The 20,736-nt window shown below is 40.5% G+C and overlaps 1 protein-coding gene across 3 annotated transcripts in view; it reads left to right on the top strand.

Annotated features, from left to right (window-relative positions):
• MAPK10 (mitogen-activated protein kinase 10) overlaps window positions 1–20,055 on the top strand; it is a gene marked incomplete at both ends in the record, with an annotated part of 107,925 nt that extends 87,870 nt beyond the window's left edge. For all 3 annotated transcript variants that reach the window (XM_081332135.1, XM_081332134.1, XM_081332136.1), the window contains 3 exons: window positions 8,885–8,948; window positions 11,414–11,491; window positions 19,913–20,055. In XM_081332135.1, coding sequence (XP_081188261.1) covers window positions 8,885–8,948; window positions 11,414–11,491; window positions 19,913–20,055 — 285 coding nt within the window. The remainder of the gene's footprint in view (window positions 1–8,884; window positions 8,949–11,413; window positions 11,492–19,912) is intronic.
• Between the last annotated feature and the right edge of the window lie 681 nt (window positions 20,056–20,736).

Below are 20,736 nucleotides of genomic sequence, written 5' to 3'. Positions count from 1 at the left end.
GATATTACAGTAATGTAATGTCTCACTTAATGACTGTCTCATTCAACGAGTGAGATTCCAGTCCCAAGTGTGGTTGTAAATTGAGGATTATCTGTAATCCAAATGCATTAAGGGAGCAGCAAGTTAACAGAAGGACAAAGATTTGATTTCAAATATTTTGTGTCCATGTATCTGATTTGGACACAGAACCATCAGAATAAGTTCTTATCCATAAATATTAGAAAGAGGAACAGGAGCGCTAAAAATATAAACCAGTATTAGAGGAAATGCTATGGTTTTGTATCAAGAGCTTATCCTAGAGGCAATGCCCCTATTCTTGGGATTTACTGTATCAATCATGGAAGTGAAAAAGTGGTAGGCTTGTTGGCATCCCATTTAAGAAACAGAGCCCTTATCCAGCTAAAATTTCTTTTTATACATCCATTAAAATTTTACGATCTTTTCACAGCCTGTAGAAGAGCAGTAAAATTAAGATGTCTCATTCGAAAGGCAGTGAGAATAACAAGGTAGGGAAATAGAAGGGTGACAAGACCCTTATACTTTTGACAGCTTTAAAACATGTAGACTCTGGTGGCTTTTCTTTAAATGCCAGGTGATCACCTATTGCTAATATAAATTATTACTCAGGATGACTGAAGCATAGGTCAAAGTCAGGATTTTGTCTTTAGAGAGTGATTTGTAAGAAGGTACAAGCCAACTCTAAGCTGCCGTTGCATCTGGCTATTTAAGAATAGATTGGCTTCTGACTTAGCAATGATCGATGTGCTCTCCTAGAAAGCCTTGGCCATCTTATAAAATAACTATTAAGCTTTTTTGATTTGGACAAGGTGAAGTTTTTCTATACTTGGTCTTATAGCCCTCTTATGTTTTTATACCCATTTGCAGGGTATCATTTGTCAGTATTATTCAGATTGTGTAACTCAAGAATGCTTTGGGCAGTTTTCCTGAATAGAGACTTTATTTATTTCCATAGAGATGAAATAAAAGTCAAACATTTGGAAAATAATTATATATATATATTAAAATGTGTACTAACGTGAACAAATGCCAACCTGACTTCTCAACTGGTCAGATTTGTTCTGACTCCCTTTTATAAAGGCAAAAATGAGTTACCCTCAGTGAAAGAAGATTTTAAGGAGCATTTGAGTGACAGTGTGATTTTTAAAATATACCAGAATAGATCTAAGCTAGTGGGGGGGTCTTCCTAATTATTCTGGAGGTACCCATAGAATAGAATATTTGGGTAACCTGGTTGGGCAGTAAAACATCTGCAAGAAAAGAATCCAGGCCTGAAGAGCACCAAATACCCCACATTCAGGAGGTGGTTAGTAGATTAGCAGAAGGTCCCACCTCTACCCGGTTTACATATTCATCCTTTTTGAATCCAGTTTGTTGTTAATTTTAATGTTTAACATTTAATGTTCAATGTCTATAATGTTTTTAACATTCTCATTGTTTTATATTGTTATTTTATGACTTAAGCTGCCCGAGTTGCTTGATAATAAAATAAGTGAAGAGTGGAGTGGGACGGTGTTGTGTAGTGAGTTCTTTGTTGGCAATAAGCGAGATGAGAGGTTGCAAACAGGAACATTGCTTTATTGAGGCAAACAGGAACAGAACTGAAACAGAGGCTTCTGCACAGCTACTTATATGGTTGGCCACTAGGCGGCGGCCAATAGGTTTAAAGGAACTCACTCCCACCCCAAATCATCCAATGATCTTCTTGGAGACAGCAAGTCTGGCTAGTCAGTGACTGTTACACAGACACCCCAATTGAGCAACTTTAAGCAGCATTCAAACAGACACGTGAAACAGTTCAAATGAAATCCCAATACATTACAGATGGGACAGAATGAAATAGAAATAATAGAAGAAATAGAAATAGAGTAGAGTAGAGTAGAGAATATGGAATGGAGTGGGGTAGAGTGGAATGGAATAGAGTAGAGTAGAGTAGAGTAGAGTAGAGTAGAGTAGAGTAGAGTAGAGTAGAGTAGAGTAGAGTAGAGTAGAGAATATGGAATGGAGTGGAATAGAATAGAGTAGAGTAGAGTAGAGAATATGGAATGGAGTGGAGTGGAATAGAGTAAAGTAGAGTAGAGAATATGGAATGGAGTGGAATGGAGTAAAGTTGAGTAGAAAATATGGAATGGAATGGAATGGAATGGAATAGAGTATAGAGAAAATGGAGTGGAGTGGAGTGGAATGGAATGGAATGGAATGGAAAGGAATAGAATGGAACAGAACAGAACAGAATAGAGAATATGGAATAGAATAGAATAGAATAGAATAGAATAGAATAGAATGGAATGGAATGGAATGGAATGGAATGGAATGGAATGGAATAGAATAGAATAGAATAGAATAGAATAGAATAGCTTTATTTGGTCAAGTATGATTAGACAAACAAGGTCATATGGGAGGCATATGCAAATAAAATAAAATGTAATATGATGTTTATTACATTGTCCTACTCATATACTATGTGCATGTGGCCAAATGTGGACTAAATGAAGCCTTAAAACTTGCTTTCTCCTTATTGCCTTAATTTGTTTGGCTTATGTGTCAGTCTCTAGTGGGGAGATGCCCATTTTGGGAAAGTTAAACTAGATGCATGACAAATATATTCAAGCAACCCATGCAAATAGCGGTGAATACCTTGCAGGGTTAAAGTATCAATATCAGCCCTTTAAAAATGCACTGGTTATTTTCATTTCAGTCTGTTCACTGACAAAAAGTGTTCTTTGAGGAGTAATGAAGAAGACAGGGGTTGTATGGCTGTGCATGGATATAATTCAGGCATTGTGATTTTAAATGCTTGTTCAGCCATGAAATGCACTGGGTGGCTTCGGGCCAGCCATTGTCTCCTCAAATAATTCCTGTTACATAGTGATTGCTCTAGGACCTTTTTCAATTTTTCTTTTTCTTTTTCTGTTTTTTTAAAAGCCAGCACAAGCCCAGTTCTGACTTTCAAAGCACCTTTGTTAGGGTTTTGCTTTGACTGGTGATCAGGCTGAGTCATTTTCCTATTTGAGAAAAGCCAGGACAGTGGAGAAATGGTTTTCTTAACCAAAATGATTTCATACAGATAGTGCCATTCCATCCCTTATACGTTTTTATGGGCCAGAAAAGTATACCATTCATCTTGTTCTGTAAAATTATACATTCCTTCTTGCATGCATCTGCATTTAATCTTTTTTTATCTGATATCTTTTATTATTAGCAGCCCCTAGACATTTCTTTGGTCAAATTGAACAGCCTCCTCCTCCTCCTCCTCCTCCCCCTCCCTTTCCTCCTCCCCCTCCTCCATTTGAGAAAGCATTTTACTATTGGTCAGCTGGAGGGGAAAGCAAATAATAAAAATTATCAGATTCTGTAGACATCTTTAGCTATGTACTTAAAATTAAATGGCTCCATATTAGAGATCTGATGTTATCGAAGTTCTCATTCAACTTTAATTGCATTCTATTTGTATGTTATTTTTGGCTTTATGCCCTCTGCAACATTTTTTTTTGATGAATTGCTCTGTTATCTCTGTGACCAAACCTTCTTCTCTAAAAGTGTATTAGGTTGCTTGTTGCTTCTTCTCACTGTTCCCTTGCCTTCTTGCAGAAGAGTACTATTTTAAATTTTAAAAAGCCAATAAAATCATGAAGGAAAAACCAGTAAAAGCAAACTTTGGACTCTTAAAGGGAAGCAGAACTATTTATTTCACCATTCTATAGCAGAGACGGCAAGAAAGAAGCTATTAGTTAAAGTTGCATGGTATCCTTGTAGATAAGGATGTTTCCATATACAAGTAGTTCTCGACTCACAGCAGCTCATTTAGTACTCAAGTTACAACGGAGCTGAAAAAAAGTGACTTATCACCGTTTTTCACACTTATGACCGTTGCAGCATTCTCATGGTCATGTGATCAAAATCAAAATTCAGATGTTTGGGAACTGACTCATACTTACGATGGTTGCAGTGCCTTGGGGCCATGTGTTCAGATTCTGTGACCTTCTTACACGCAAAGTACAACCAGATTCACTTAGCCTTGTGACTAACTTAACAACTGTAGTCATTTACTTAATAAGTGTGGCAAGAAAGGTCGTAAAATGGGACAAAAATTCACTTAGCAACAGAAATTTTGGACTCAATTGTAGTTGTAAGTCGAGGACTACCTGTATGTTATATAAGATCTTGGTTCTAGACTGAATCATTTCTTGATAATGTAGCCCAATAGGAAGTAATGTGTTTAATCATTTTAATACTTCTACCAAGTGAATATGGGAAAACAGTGACTCATCTAATGCGTTAACAATTGGGATCTATTTTGGCAGCATAGAAGAAAGCTCATGGGTCACAGGGACTGTCATTTCATTGTAGACCTATTCTTAAGATCCGATATGAACTCCTTAAAAATATCTACATATGTCTCTTATGTGGCATCTCTCCATTGCTTTGACAAACATACAATAGACATCTCTATTTACAACAAATAACCTGTAAAGATGCTGAAAAACATGCCTACTTATCTTGAGAAGCAATTATCTGTAAATTCTGCAACATACTTGCCCTTTTTATTACTCATTATATAGATGTATTTAGTCTCTGCAATGTTGAGAGGATCTCAAATTCCAGATGAAGGGAACTGGTCAAGCTAGAAGTCCACACTGTCTCAAGGCTTTTCCTTTTTATTTCCTTGGCAACAGTAACCATGGTTACCTGCATCTGTTTGAAGATGTAAGGGGCAAGCAAGTTCAAAAGCAGCAACCAAACCCATGAGTTAATATAATTATTTTATAGTCGGTTCTTTTGTTTATTAACAAAATTGTTTGGAACTAATCTGATTTTAAAAAGGGTAAGATGAAATTAAGCGAGGAACAAGTTTTTGAAGGCAAAATACAAATTAGCAGAGAAGTCCTCAACTTACAGCCGTTTGTTTAGCAACCTTTTGAAGTTACAAGAGTACTGAAGGTCTTCACCCTTATGACCACCACAGGTCAAAAATTCAGGTGCTTGGCAGCCGGCGTGCATTTACAACAATTGCTATTGATTGTTGAGATGACTGATGGTTAAGATGATTCATTTTTTTTTATTTAAAAAGTTTTACAGTACATTTTAACTTTAACAATCCCCCCCTCCCCCACCCCTATCTAACCCTCCCTATCCCTCTCCCCCATTCCCCCCTCCCCCCCCGACTTCCCAGAGCTAAATACAGGGTATAAAAACGAAAAAAAAACCATAAGCATCCATATGCTATCAACAATAAACTATTAATTCTATCACCCTCTAGCTCATGTAAAATGAATACAAACAATATTAATATTACAGATAAAAAAAGGAAGAAAACAGAAAAGGAGCTTTACTCAAATGCTAAATGAAATTTCTTAGTCCCAATCCTTATTCATATTAATTTCAAAAAAGAAAAAAAAACTTTCATCAAGTATTTACATTCTCCCGCATTTCTCTAATTTCTAAACAAATTCTCAATTACGCGCCAAGAGCGCCTATCTCTATTAACCTTATTAATCTCCAACCAAACTGAACTATAATCAAAAATAGTTCTTGCATATGTCACGCCAAATGTCTCACAGTTCCAGATCATCCTTGAGTACAAATAAAAAAAAGATTTAGGCAATCTAGCATGACTCAGGACACGCTAAGAAAAAAAAACCAGCTTTATCCATCTGTACGTCTAGGACACCATTCCAATCTCCAATGAAAATAAAATAAAAAATTTAAAAAATTTATAATCCAATTAGGTAACCTTTATGTGTAGTAAGTTAAAAAAAGTCAACTTATTGTTGATTAGGAGCTTGCATACCCCATCTTAAATTCAATAAATCCTTTTGGTCCATAACCCTAATATGCGTCTCTTGCAAACAAATAACATCAGTCTTAAATATTGAAAAACTTTCTTTCTCCTCTATGATGAATTTAATCCATTGACATTCTAAATTAAAAATTTAGTCACCAATCTTGACGCCCCAAAGCTTTTGGATCACGTCTGAAATGGCCCCTGTAACTTCTTTGGACCCCGCCCCTCCCACAGCTTCACTGTAAGTACGCTTTGGAGATTCCATAACTTTCTGCTGGTCTTGCTCTTGCTCTCGTCTTGCTTGTCTTGGGGCGGCACGCGTCATCCTCTGCTCTCCAGCAGCAGCCGATGAGACTGTAACTTGATCCCCTCCAGCACCATTCTCCTCTGCCTGTCTACCTGCAACATCTTGAGGCTTTCCCTCACCATATCCCTTTGCAGCTTCCAGAAGTGATAGGGGGGTTACTTTTAGCACATTGCTGTAAAAATCATGTGCCTGGGCCACAGTAACCAGACGATGTCTTTTACCTTCGTGCATCACCACCAGTCCGACTGGAATCTCCCATCTAAACTTGATATCACATTTCTTAAGTTCCTGTACAAGAAATGCAAAATCTTTCCTTCTCCTTAAAATCTTTGGAGGAATCTCTTTTAAAACCAGGACTTCTTGCTCAGCAACTACCAATTTAGTATCATAAGCAGCTTGAATGACTTCATCTCTAATTACTCTCTTTGTAAAATAGACCACCACATCTCTGGGTAACTTCCTCTGTCTTGCAATCCATGAATTTACACGAAAAATTTTATCCATGCTTCCCTCAATTTCAGATGCTGGCTGGCCCAATACCGCTTCCAAAGCCTCAGAGATCAGCTGCTTTAAATCTTCTTTAGGATTCTCTTTTAAGCCCCTGATTCTAATAGCATACTGCATCTGATGGTACTGAACAAGGCTCAATTCTCCGTCCATTTTGTCCCTTATAGTTTCATTCTCTAATACCTTTACTTCTAATATAGAGTTCTTTTGACTGAGATCCTCCACTTTTTCATCCAGCTGTTGCACACATTCAGCTACACTTTCAATTGTAGACAACATGTCTACCCTCATTGCTCTAAACTTCTCTTCCATCTTCTTCTCGAATTTCTCCTCCAGCTTTTCCATCTTGTAAATCCTTAAGCGTCAATGCCGGAGGAGGTGCAGGAGGAAGCAAAGCTTGCAACGAGGTCTGTTGCACCGGGGAAGACCCCGCATTCCGAAGAGCTTTAGAAGTTTTGGCCGCCATCTTTCCCCACTTTCACTTGTTGCGCACTTTCACTTTAAAGCTATAAAATCCATTGAGCTAGAGAGTAAAGATAAAAGTCCACATCACCTTGACCTCCTGTACCGCTCTGCCTGCATCTTGATACTCAAGGGTATTTCCTTCTGGCAGGGGTGGTTGCTAACGCCTGGCTCTGCTCCAAAAATCACGGAGCAGAGACGCTGCGCAGCTCGGAGCAACCCAGGCTTCGGGGGGGCTCAATCCTTCAGCCGCCCAAACTCTCAGCTCAGGCGGCCCCAGAGAGCTCAACCCCTACCTGGGGCCTCACCCCCTCCTCTTCTCCTGAGGAGGGGACTTCAAATCCATCTAAACAGCTGATCAGCGCTGTTTACGATGAAAAAAACACAGCTGCGGAGCGGACAGCCCGGAGGCGGCTGTCTTCGGCATCGCGTCGCCACCGGAACGTTAAGATGATTCATTTAACAACTGCAGCGATGTGCTTAACAACTGCTTAAAAATTGTAGCAAAAAGAGTCATAAAATTGGTGTGATGAGTGGTCAGGTAGTCCTCAGTATACAATGACCATTGAGCCCAAAATTTCTGTTGCTAAACAAGGCGGTTGTTAAGTGAGTTTCACCCCATTTTATGACCTTTTGTCACAGTTGTTAAATAACTCGTTGCAATTGTCAGGCGAATCATGAGATCGTTAGCTGAACCTGGCTTCCCCCATTAACTTTGCTTGTCGGAAGCTGGCTGGGAAAGTTACTGATGATGATTACATGACCCTGGGACAGTGCAACCGTCACAAATACCTGCCAGTTAGCAAGCGGCTGAATTTTGATCACGTGACCGTGGGGATGCTGCAACAGTTGTAAGTGTGAAAAAGGTCACAGGTCACTTTCTTCAGTGCCATTGTAACTTCAGTCGCTAAATGAATCGAGGATTACTTGATAAGTCGAGGATTACTTGATTTCCAATTACAACTCATGATTAAACCCCTGGTTGACGAATGCAAGAAATTGGCTTCCCAGTTTTGCCTGCATGCCATCTACGTGTGGTTAAAGGTGCTGCATTTTTAGCAACCTCTGTCATAACCTACTAAAATGGCTTCAAAAGCTAAAGTGGGGCTCATACTACGCTGCTTCTTCTCCTCCTCCTCCTCCTGTCTGAGAAAGGCTACAGCGATCTTAAGCTTTTTCCTTTGCTTTGCTTCTTCCTCTTGGACTAACAGATTCGTGTCTCAGCTGATGTGACCCAAACTTAGTTCAGTCCAACTTCCCCCTCCTCCATCCATTAGTTCAAGACTTAGAGAGGGGCTGTCTTAAGAGAGAAAAGAACGGCATCGTTTTGGATGAGATGTCACATCTCTCTCTTTTTTTTTTTGTCTGGCTCTTCCATTCCACCCCTCTCTCCTCCTGCCCTGTGACTTGCACTCTTTGCTCTCTCGCTCATTAACAAACTAGCTATAGGTCTGGCAGAGCATGGGAACAGTCAGTTGTCAGACTTCACAGGACTGATCCCAGGTTTTCGTCCGTCTGAGCCAGGCTTGCATGCTTCACTCTTTTAGATGAGCGAAAGGGCTTCACAAAATCATGACTAGCTGAAAAAGGAGGTCTTGGGCCGGGTTTTCAAAGACTGGATTAGATCTGGTCTGCCAGCCCCATTGCAGCTGTCTTGGGTTGAGGCACAGATCATGGTTTGCTCATATCTGCTGAGTTTTTCATATCCTAACTATTTTGGCAATTAAATTAACTGAGCTCAAAGCTTTTGTTTTATATTTCCAATTTAACTTATTCTATTGACCTCTCTCTGTTTTAATTTGCAGCCACCTCCACAGATCTATGACAAGCAGTTGGATGAAAGAGAACACACAATTGAAGAGTGGAAAGGTAATTTTTTTTAAAAAAAAATCCCATTTATATCCCGCCCTTCTCCGAAGACTCAGGGCGGCTTACAATCTAAAGCACAAATCAATGTGCTTAGCAATACATATGCAAGCTATTTAAAGGTAAAAGTTCCCCCGCACATGCGTGCTAGTTGTTTCCAACTCTAGGGGCCGGTGCTCATCTCCGTTTCAAAGCCGAAGAGCCAGCGCTTGTCCGAGGACGTCTCCGTGGTCATGTGGCCGGCATGACTAGATGCCAAAGGCGCACGGAACGCTGTTACCTTCCCACCGTAGTGGTCCCTATTTTTCTACTTGCATTTTTTACGTGCTTTCGAACTGCTAGGTTGGCAGAAGCTGGGACGAGTAACAGGCACTCACTCTGTTACGCGGCACTCGGGATTCGACCCACCAGACTGCTGGCCATTTGATCGACAAGCTCAGCGTCCTAACCCACTGAGCCACCGTGTCCCTATGCAAGCTGTAGGAACTGATTTTGCACTTGGTCTCTGCCCTTGGCTCTCTGCCTCCCCGCCTCCTGTTGCCTCCTGTACTCCATGGGGATTGTATTTTGGAAGATACAATGGCCTAATGTGCTAAGAAGAAACATGTTGTCACAGGAAAGCTATAATGCCATAATTGGAACCAGTCTACCGTTGGGCCTAGTGATAATAGATTCAGGCAGCAGTTGCTGAAAGGTGGCAGCAGTGATTTCGCACTAACTTTCGTGTTACTCCCTTACTGCTGTAGTTAACTGCAGGACAGAATTGTGTTCATTATGTAGCCTGCACTTGATTCCTACATTGTTTTCAGATGCAGTACAAATAGTCCTCACTTAGCGACCTGTCAGAGTTACAAGTAACCCCCAAAATGTAGTTACAGACCGGTTCCAGAGTTCCGGCAACTGCCTCACTGCCCTACCGATGTCACATTTTAGGCGCTTGGCAATTAACTCACCTTTATGGATGTTTGCAGCATCCCATAATCACATGGCCACAATTTGGCTGGTTTCTGGCATTCACTTCCCTATAAAATGGATTCATTTAATGACCGCCACATTTGCTTAATGACTAGGACATTCATTTAACAATCACGGTATTCTCTTAATAACTGCCACTTAAAGGTCGTAGAATCAGGGGCAGTCATGTGGGGATCTACTTAACTACCACACAACTTACAACTGCAATTCTGGATCAGTTACAGTTGTACGTTGAGGAGTATCTGTATTTATTATTTAATTATCATACTATGCAACAGCTAGTGCTGAATTACAATCCACCTGCCGAGCCTATTGGCTTCAGTGATGGGAGATTTATGCCTCAAGTTGTGAAAATTCTTGAGCTAGCTCTTTATATAATACTTCTAGAAATATCAAAGGTTTCCTCAGCAGATGTAATGAATAAGCGTTCAAAGTCTGTGGCAATCAAAGCCAAGGAACCACAAAACTCATCCAAGGTACTTTTCAAGAAATTGGTAGGGCATCAGGGTCACCGTGAAGGAACTGAGGGGGAATCAATTTTGCAAGCCAGAAGACAGGTACAGGTAGTCCTCGACTTACGACCACCATTGAGCCCAACGTTTCTGTCGCTAAGCAAAATATTTGTTAAATGGGTTTTGCCCCATTTTGCGACCTTTCTTGCCACAGTTGTCAAGCGAATCACTGCAGTTCTTAAGTTAATCACACGGTTGTTAAATGAACCGGGCTTCCCCATTGACTTTGCTTGTCAGAAAGTCACAAAAGGGGACCACGTGACCCTGCTACACGACAACCATCAGTATGAGATAGTTGCCAAGCATCTGAATTTTGATCACGTGACCATGGAGATACTGCGGCGGTCATAAGTGTGAAAAACAGTCATAAATCACTTTTTTCAGGGCCATTGTGACTTTAAACTGTCATTCGATGAACTGTTGTCAGATGAGGACTATCTGTAATTCATACCAGGGGTCCTCAAACTTGGCCACTTTAAGACCTGTGGACTTCAATGCCCAGAATTCCCCAGCCAGCGTGGAATTCTGGGAGTTGAAGTCAACAAGTCTTAAAAGTGGCCAAGTTTGAGGACCCCTGTTCAAAGCAGTTGACTTGACTCAAGGGGAATTGTAGGATAGATGATAGCTAGGAAAAACATAGATGGCTGTTCATTTTTCTCTCCTTGCCTAGTAGGTTTTTTATTCACTGTTAAGAGAGGTTTTAAACAATATGGGGAAATAAAACAGCGGTCCCCAACCCTTGGTTTGTGGACCAGCACCGATCCACGACATGCCAGAAACTGGTCCACACAAACAAGTGAAGCCCCATCTGCAGGTGGCAGGCAGTACACGAAACCACGGCCCCTCCAGTCCACGGAAAAAAACCTCTCGCCATGGAACCACTCCCTGGTGTCCAAAAGGCTGGCGGCCGCTGTAATAAAACTTCTTTAGTATGGGGAAATAATAAAACATCTTTCTAACAAGCTCTTTTGTCTCTTGCAGAATTAATCTACAAGGAAGTAATGAATTCTGAAGAAAAGACTAAAAACGGTGTAGTGAAAGGCCAGCCTTCTCCCTCAGGTACTCAGTCCTAGTGAATGACAGGATTTTATATGGTTACAGATCCAGACCTTAAGACAAGGTCCTTTTTTTTCTCATCTGCCTATAGAAACAGCACCTCGAAACAGTAGATTTTCATGGATTTGAAGCTAGGATGTATTCAGTGGTGGGATTCAGATATGTGAACAAAGTGTTCCTGGTGTGGATGCCGCTTCTGGAAGTCCATTCTGGGCCTGGGCAACAAAAAAATTAGCTACTGGTTCTGCCGAACTGGTGCGAACCGGCTGAATCCCACCACCGGATATATTCCAAGTAACTTTCTAGCTTTTTCCTTTTAAATATTAACTTATATACCGCCCTTCTCCCGTAGGACCCAGGGCGGTTCACAAGGCAATTAAAACAACATTACAATACAAAAATTAATAACAATTAAAATAGATTAAATTTTCCTTAATTAAAATCTAAAACCCCTATAACTCTGATTAAAAACCCAATTACAATAAGTTAAAAAATTAAAAAATCCTCAGTCCTGGCCGGAAAGCTCAAAGAGCCAGGTCTTCAGGTCCCGGCGGAACGAACGAAAATCAGGGGCAGTCCTAAGCTCTACGGGTAACTGGTTCCAGAGGGCAGGCGTGCCCACAGAGAAGGCCCTCCCCCTGGGTGTTGCCCGCCGGCAATCCTTTGCCGGCGGCACCCTGAGAAGGCCCTCCCTGTGGGAGCGCACAGGACGAAGGGAACTTGATGCCGGCAGCAGGTGTTCCCTCAGATATCCCGGACCCAAGCCATTTAGGACTTTATAGGTCATCACCAGCACCTTGAAATAAGGCTGTGCAAGATGTGTTTATGGAACCATAACTCCAGAATTCCTAGCTACTATTTTGAGAAGTTGTAGGATTTGGGCACCAGATTAGGAAGGCTGAGATAGAGCACTAGAAGATAAGCTATATTAACTGAACTCAGTTAAAAAAAGAATTATATTAACTCCCAGCTAATCCACTTATCTAGGAATAAGCCCTGCCGAATTAATCGGGGCTTACTTCTAAATAATAATATATAAGACTGCACTGATTTGCTTTCATGTATTAATTCAGTGTTCAATGAAACATTAAGGTTGTGTAGTCAGTTCCTTAGCCATCATTAAGGGACTGACAGATGGGCTCATGGTATCTTTTGTCTATTCCCACACTTGCCTTTTCACTTCAAGTGCAGATTTACCACATACATTCCTCTGTTCTCTGTTATTATATCAGAAATTATTTCTGCATTGTTTTTCGGACTGCTCTAGATAATATTCAACTTACATGGACTGTATGTGACTTACCAGAGGTTTGTTACATCTCTCTTTTGTTTGTTTGTTTGTTTGTCTGTTTTTGCAGTTTGCTAGGAGTATCAAAAATTGGTGTGTGTGTGTGTGTGTGTTTAGAGTAACAGGAAGGCCAAGTCCCTGGTTGATGTGCTGATATTCCAAGATTACTTTTAACCATTGTGAATGAAGATAAATTATACGTGTCCCAGGATAGTGCTGGGATAATACTGCAGGATCCAGTCTGAGTCGGTCACCGGGACCCAAGGTTTATTTTTTCAAGCTTTTGGGCTCAAAGCTCCCCAATGATGGGTTCCATCACGAACCTGAAAGCTTTGGCCCCGGTGACTGACTCAGATTGGATCCTGCAACTTTTAACCATTGTTTACTAAGCAGTTGAAAATCTTGGGTTCACATCATGGTTAAAATAAAATTATTGACAACTTGAAAAGGGGAGAAAAAAGGGGGGGATCAGACTTGTTGACCGTCCCATTAGAATATACAGTGTTTCTAACAGCTTCCTCTGGATGTATAGGAGATGCATTTGTCATATGCAAACAACAATCCTTTTAAGATTTTATTGAAGCATATTATAATATAAAATACAAAGAAAAGCAAAGATAATAAGGGTAATAGGGGAAGATAGATAAAAAAGAAAGGACTGCAAGGTAAGAGAAAAAGAAAAAAAGCCGTGACATCCAACTTTTTGCAGTGCAGTAAAATACAAAACATGGTTACAACCTCAATTTTTTGCTTTACATATTTAGAAAATATCAGCCATTTCTTTCACAACAAACTTAATCTAATTGTTTAAACCTAAACTTAAAGTTGTCATTTTTTCCTTGTTTCAAACATAAAGTCCACAAGCGGTTTTCAAATTGGAACAAAACTGGATAAATGTTTCTTTGATTAAAACAGTTAGTTTTGCCATCTCTGCCAACTCTATCACTTTTTCCATCCATCCTTCCATTGTATGAACTGAGGCATCCTCCTATTTTTATGTATATAGCAGTATTTGTTATATAAGAACAAATTTTCAATTTTTTCCAAATTCTTTATTCAACAGTTTCTGCTTCATTTTTACAGTATATTTGTTTTAAGGATCTTCTGAATAGAGACCAAAAAAAACCCCCTCCTGGTCCAAATATTTATTTAGTTTATCATATGCAAACAATAATCTTGTAAGCTATGGATGTCTGCATCTATTTCCCTTCAGTTATGTAAAACCTAAAAAAATCCATATTCATTTTGACAATGAGTAAGGTTCCTTTATGGATCGTTACTGATATACTTTCCCACTAAAGTTCAAGAATAATTAGGCCCGTGGTTCTCAACCTGTGGTCCATGGACAAAGGCTTGAAGAAACGTTGTGATTTAAATCTTAAGTCTTGGTGGGCTGTACAAAAGGTATTTAAAGGGGGTCCATGGTGAAGAAAAGGTTGAGAACCACTGAACTAGGTTGTCTAGCTAAATAATTTCTTTGTCGTTTTGATTCAAATGTGGCTATTGAAACTATATATTTGGCTTAGGACTCTGCCCCTTTTCTACAGGAAAATTTATGATGATATGCTATTCCTCTTTGGATGGTTGCTCACTGACTTTATCCTCACGAGCAAGTACTGCTTCAAGTGCTATAAACCAGAGATGGTTAATATATATTGACTAAGGAGGGCTACAAACATCAGATCTTCCACAGAGCCGCAGAAGGCTTTGCTGAGCTCATAAACCTGATTTTTTTTGGCCTGTTTTTAGATTCCTAAATATAGGAATGGAAAACAAAGAGTTTGGAAACAAAGTATTTCCATTTCAATCCTTAAAATCTTCCCAACATTAAAAAAAAAGGAATGTCATGTCAAAGGAATCATTTTTGTTGCTAAACAAAATGGTTTGGTTGAATTTCAGTGGTGTGATTTGGAGATAATTGTCAGGATTTTTGATAGGAGAGGATTGGGGGAGGGTGCCCCTGGTCCCTCTTTTCCTGAAGATTTTAGAGATGCTAGATTTATTTATTTATTCATTTTATTTTAATTCCATTTATATCCCGCCCTTCTCCGAAGACTCAGGGCGGCTTACAAGCTTAGCAGTAGCCTTCATTCTATGTATATGCCTGCTTATTAGGGCTTTCACACACACCCCAAGCGGCATTATTACAAAGTCAGCTTAATTGCCCCCAACAATCTGGGTCCTCATTTTACCTACCTCGGAAGGATGGAAGGCTGAGTCAACCTTGAGCCTGGTGGGATGCGAACCTGCACTAATTGCAGGCAGCTGGTGTGACTTAAGGAGGCATTAGCCCACTGCTCCACCAAGGCTCTAGAGCAGTGATGGCGAACCTTTTAGAGACCAAGTGCCCAAACTGCAACCCAAAACCCAATTATGTATCATCATGTGCCGTGTGGGCGTGGCCCATTGGGTGGGCATGGCCCATTGGGTAGGTGTGGCGCATTGGGTGGGCATGGCCGAGGTGGTAATGGCAGACTGGGTGGGACTAAAAAGCTCAATCAATTCCAACTTGGCGAGAATTTTTTTTCCCCGAGTTGAAATTGATTGATTGATTGAACACCCCCCCCCTTTTTTTTTGCACACGGAGGCGGAGGCCTAAAGCAAAAAGGTTTTATAAAAGCCAGCTGAAGGCCTAGGACTGGGGCGATGGTGCGGGTGCCCACAGAGAGGGCGCTGCGTGCCACCTGTGGCACACGTGCCATAGGTTCGCCACCACGGTGCTAGAGAGTTATCTGAGATCTAATGTTAGCCTGAATTCCAGCCCAGATTTACCATTCTGTCCGTAGTCTGCAAAGATACATTTCCTTCCCCCATTTTTCTGTTAGTCATATTTATATTTCTGGGTGTTTTCCACATTTGCTTCTCCTGTTCTTCCAGTTTAGACGGTAGCTGAGGAAGACAGGATTCCTTTCTTGTTTCCACTGGTCTCAAGCGAACATCACAGGACAACAACTGTCCACAAGGAGGGTAAAACAGACTCAGATTCAGACTCCCCCCACCTCCCAAGTTTCTTTTTGAGACTTCCCTATCACGAATGCAAAACTAACTTCAATATTTGTTTTCTTTTCCTCACTAATCTCCCTGCACCATGTTTTTCCTCAGCAGAGAAAAGCCGAAAGGAATTGCGGGTTAGATGGCTGGATTAGCATAAGTCTTTCAGTACCACACATTTGTTTCAGTTATGTCAGAAAGGCCATTCAACATGTTCTCACAGAGCCGAAAGTGAGGGAAAGAATACACAAATTTGATTTAAGAGCTTACTGAGCTGTGGCCCAGCACCATCGTTCTGGAAGATGGAGTGGATGTCAGAATAATTCATTGTTCATGGGCAAATTTGTCATATAAAGCCCTGCCTCGTAGGTGAATTATGAGGAACAATAGTAGGATGTGCTTGTAGGGCAAAATAATATAGAAGGACTAATTAAACTTAGCCTTCACTTAAAATGGAGGATCACCTTACTCCAGACTACTGTTTGTGACTGTCAGAAAACAATGTTATTTCCCTCTTTCCTGATAAACAAAGGACTGTTGTTTTAAACACACCTCACTGATTTCCTTGCAATTGCAGGTAGTCCTCGACTTAGAACCATTCATTTAGTAACTGTTGGCACTTACAATAGCGCTCGAAAAAAAGTGGCATGACTAATTTTCATATTTATGAACATGGCAGCATCCCCATGGTCACATGATCAAAATTCAGGTGCTTGGAAAATAACATGTTTTAATAATAACAATAACAACAGAGTTGGAAGGGACCTGGGAGGTCTTCTAGTCCAACCCCCTGCTCAGGCAGGGAACCCTATACCATTTCAGACAAATGGCTGTCCAGTCTCTTCTTAAAAACTTCCAGTGTTGGAGCATTCACAACTTCTGGAGGCAGGTTGTTCCATGTTTGTGATGATAGTTGCATTGTCCTATAATCCAGAGCTTTTCAACCAGTGGTACGGATACCACCTGTGGTACATTGGCACCTGGCAGGGGGTACACAACCATCCTAGAAAAGTGATAGCGGGGGAGGGGAATGAGCTGAACCGGTGGTAGCACTGCACAAGCCTGAGCAAGAGATGGCTGGAGCTGCAGGGCTGTCAGGGCTCAGCGGAAGCACCAGGATCAGCGCTTCTTCAGGGCTGTCAGGGCTCAATGGAAGTGCCAGGATCAGCGCCAGGATCCAGCTGCAGCTCGGTGCTGATCCTGGCGCTTCTGCTGAGCCCAGAAGAAGCGCCGATCAGCTGGAAAGTTGCAGCATCTCCAGGGTCTTGTGATTTACATTCAGATGCTTGGCAACTGATTCATATTTATGACGGTCACATTGTTCCAGGGTCATGTGAAGTGACCAAAACCTGCTGCAACCACCCAGCAGATGGGGGAGATAAAAGCCAAACACCCACCCCCGCTGCCAATCCTCAACAGAAATGCTCACAACAATGAAAACCTCGGACAGGAGGCAGAGCGCCGCTGGGCAGGCAGGTGTCTTGCTCGGCTGTGGCTTGGGGGGCACTTTTTTCAGTGCCATTGTAACTTCGAACAGTCACTAAACGAACTGTTGTAAGTCGAGGACTACCTGTACTTTATCACTTTTTTCCTTTTTTTTTGGTCATCAAGTTTTTGACACCTTGCTAAGTGACTGGTGGTACTTGGATGTTGCCATATCCTAAAAGTGGTACAATGGGTGAAAAGGTTGAAAAGCCCTGCTATAATCAACCATTCGTAACCTTCCCAGGTGGCTTCCAACAAGCAAAATCAATTGGGGAAGCTAAATTCGTTTAATTATTGCATGATTCACTTAACAATTGCTGTGATTCACTTAACAACTATGGCAGAAAAGTTTCGTAAAATGGGGCAAAACTCACGTAACTACTGCCTGGCTTAATGGAAATTTTGTGTTCCATTGTGGTTGTAAGTCGAGGACTATTTATACATATTTACTTTTAATTTCATAGAATTTAAGTTTTATCATTTTTATTTTTATCAAGAATGATAGAATGAACTGTGGCATAAAACAGTAATATTCCAGGTTCCATCTTGAGAGAATTGTGTCTGTAGAGAGAATGTGTTAACTGAACGGCAAGATCATGCAATATAACTAATTAAAAATAATAGAAAAGGACAGTGAGGGGAAGGAGAAAAAAACCTATTTCTTTATTATAACTAAAGAAACAGCTCTCTAATACAACTCTTCAGCCACAGCCTGCAGTAATTCATGGCTATCAATCAAAGACTAGTTATTTATATATTTAAATTTATATGTTGCCTGATTCCCAGTGACTCTGGTTGGTTACCATTTTGTTAAAATCTTTAAAAGAAAAGTTTGTCTGAGAAACCATCTCAGATACCAAAGGGATTAACCTGCCCCACCTGGGCCAGCAGAAAGGGGATGCTGCGGACCTGGTCAGGCCAGGAATTCTGGAGTCCAGGGGAAGAGCCTTTTCTGCTGTGGCTCCCACCCTCTGGAACATCTTGCCCCGCCCCCTCTGAGGTCAGATCCACATCGGAAAAGGCCTTGAAAACAAGTCTGTGCCAACTAGCCTGGAGCCCCAACAGCTGTGCAGCACTTTAAAGGTGGTTAATGCAATAGAGAACATCCTCCTCTCTGTGTGCATTTTGCTCCCTCCCTCTCCATCCTGCTTAGTTTTATATTAATTGAATTTTAAATTTAAGATCCTTATTTATTGTTTTAATGTTTTAGAGTGCATTTTAATATGTAAGCCCCCGACAGTCGCTTTTGGCAAGATTGGCAACTTATAATTTTAATAATAAATAACAATAATAAATAAAATAAAAATATAAAGAAATAATAGTAATAATAATAATAATAATAATAATAATAATAATAATAATAATAATAATAATAATAATAATAATAATAATAATAATAATATACCGCTTCACAGTGTTTTACAGCCCTCTTTAAATGGTTTACAGAGTCAGCATAATGCCCCCAACAATCTGGGTCCTCATTTTACCGATCTTGGAATGATGGAAGGCTGAGTCAACTTTGAGCCAGTCAGGATCGAACTCCAGGCAGTGGGCAGAGTTTGGGTGTAATACTGCATTCTAACCACTGTGCCACCAGGGCTACTTATAATAAGTGCATATTGGTCACTTCTCAAGGATGGTAGAAAACACAAGATTGGACAACTGAAAAGCACATGGGTTACTTTAAGGAGTTGGTGATTGCAGTGGAAAACCAAAGTAATACAAAGCATTTTCTCTTTATTCTATTCAGAATTGATGAAATCCAGTAAGGGATGCATTATACATCTCTAAGCAAATCAAATATTGCAATCTCTTGTAAACATATTAGTTGTGTTAATCAATTACATTAATCCAATTAATATTTTTAATTACATATTAATCACATTCATTACATATTAATTACATTACATTGATGTTAATTAATTACATTTAATGACTAATTAATTAATTGCAACTAATTTTATGATAGGAAATCTCCCACCACCACCCTGATATTTTGGGGGGGAATTGTAGCATTTCCCAAATAAATTTTACCAGAGCCAAAATTAGCAAGCAGACCCTTTTTGTTCCTGCGACTTAAAAAACCCCAAAATCCCTAACCCAATTTACTATCCTTCTTATCACCCTCATGTAATTGGCTGCCAGAATTCTGATAACTTGGAAATTAGGCCAAGGACTCATATGTCTCCTTCCTCTGTCTGGCCACCTAAGTATATTTTTTTCCTATTGAGGGCCATGTACCAACAATGTTAAGGATAGAGGAAACCCGTGGTTAAAACAAGACCCCTCCTTTCTCTTCCAACCACCCAGTCTTCCAGGGAATCAGCTAGGGAACTATGGCCCTTTTATGACTTGTGGACTTCAACTCCCAGAATTCCTCAGCCAGCCATGTTGGCTCAGGAATTCTGGGAGTTGAAGTTCAGAAGTCATAAAGGAGCCATAGTTCCCCACCTCTGGCACAGACAACCTAACTGGCCGTTTTGGTTTAGCTTAGAGCCTCTGAGGAGCATTAGGCGTTAACTCCCTCCTTTCACGAATGTTTAGATTTGCCAGACAGCACGAGAGGGCTGGATCTGAGAGGTAAGTGCATTTATTCTGGTCTCTCGAGTGTTCTCTTGCTTCCAGGTTGAATCACGTCGGTGTTCATTTTCTTAGCACAGGTGCAGCAGTGAACAGCAGCGAAAGCCTCCCCCCCTCCTCATCTGTCAATGACATTTCCTCCATGTCCACAGACCAGACCCTGGCATCGGACACTGACAGCAGTTTGGAAGCTTCTGCAGGACCCCTTGGTTGTTGCAGGTGACTAGCCGCCTGCCTGCGTAACCCGACGTTCTTCAGAAGATGATGCAGTTTATAGGGTGACAAATCAATAGTGATTAGGAAAGAATTTGATGATGGCAAGGAAGAGAGAGAGAGAGAGAGAGAGAATGAAAGAGAGAGAGAGAGAAATCAAAATGCACATACTGATTAAGCAAACAAAAAGTCCCTTTCAGCCTGCTTCTCCTAAAAAAAAAGAGTAATGTAAATGCAGCTAAGCTCAAGTGTATATTTAACTTATAGTTGCTCTGCTTTGGTCTTCTTCCAACAATGCTTACTGCATAAAAAAGAGAGAAAGAGAGAGAGAGAAAAGCAAAAAGAAAAGAAAAAAATTGAGAAAAAGAGTGAGAAAAGAGGAAAAAAAGTTTTAAAAGAGCTTTTTTTTCATTAAAAATGGCAAATTTTAATGGTTGTAAAATCAGCAATCTGCAACTGTCCTTTCTCATAATGGCATGACAAGGTGGACAGTCCCTTCCTGTGTATACATGTGTGCTTATTTAACTGCTCTCTGTTTCTGTTTTGGATAAATATACAGAGAACTGCACATGTATCTTGGTGTACATACAAATATGCATTTGAAGATACAGTATACATGAAGCTGTGTGTATGCATAAACTGAAGAAGCAGGAGTCTTTATGTCTACACGCAGCCTGCAGTGGAGAACAAC

Source organism: Vipera berus (genome assembly GCF_964194415.1).
Source record: "Vipera berus genome assembly, chromosome: 7".
In the NCBI taxonomy this organism is placed as follows: Eukaryota; Metazoa; Chordata; class Lepidosauria; order Squamata; family Viperidae; genus Vipera; species Vipera berus.
The sequence above is the reverse complement of the archived record's forward strand: the minus strand, read 5'-3'. Positions and strand labels throughout refer to the sequence as shown.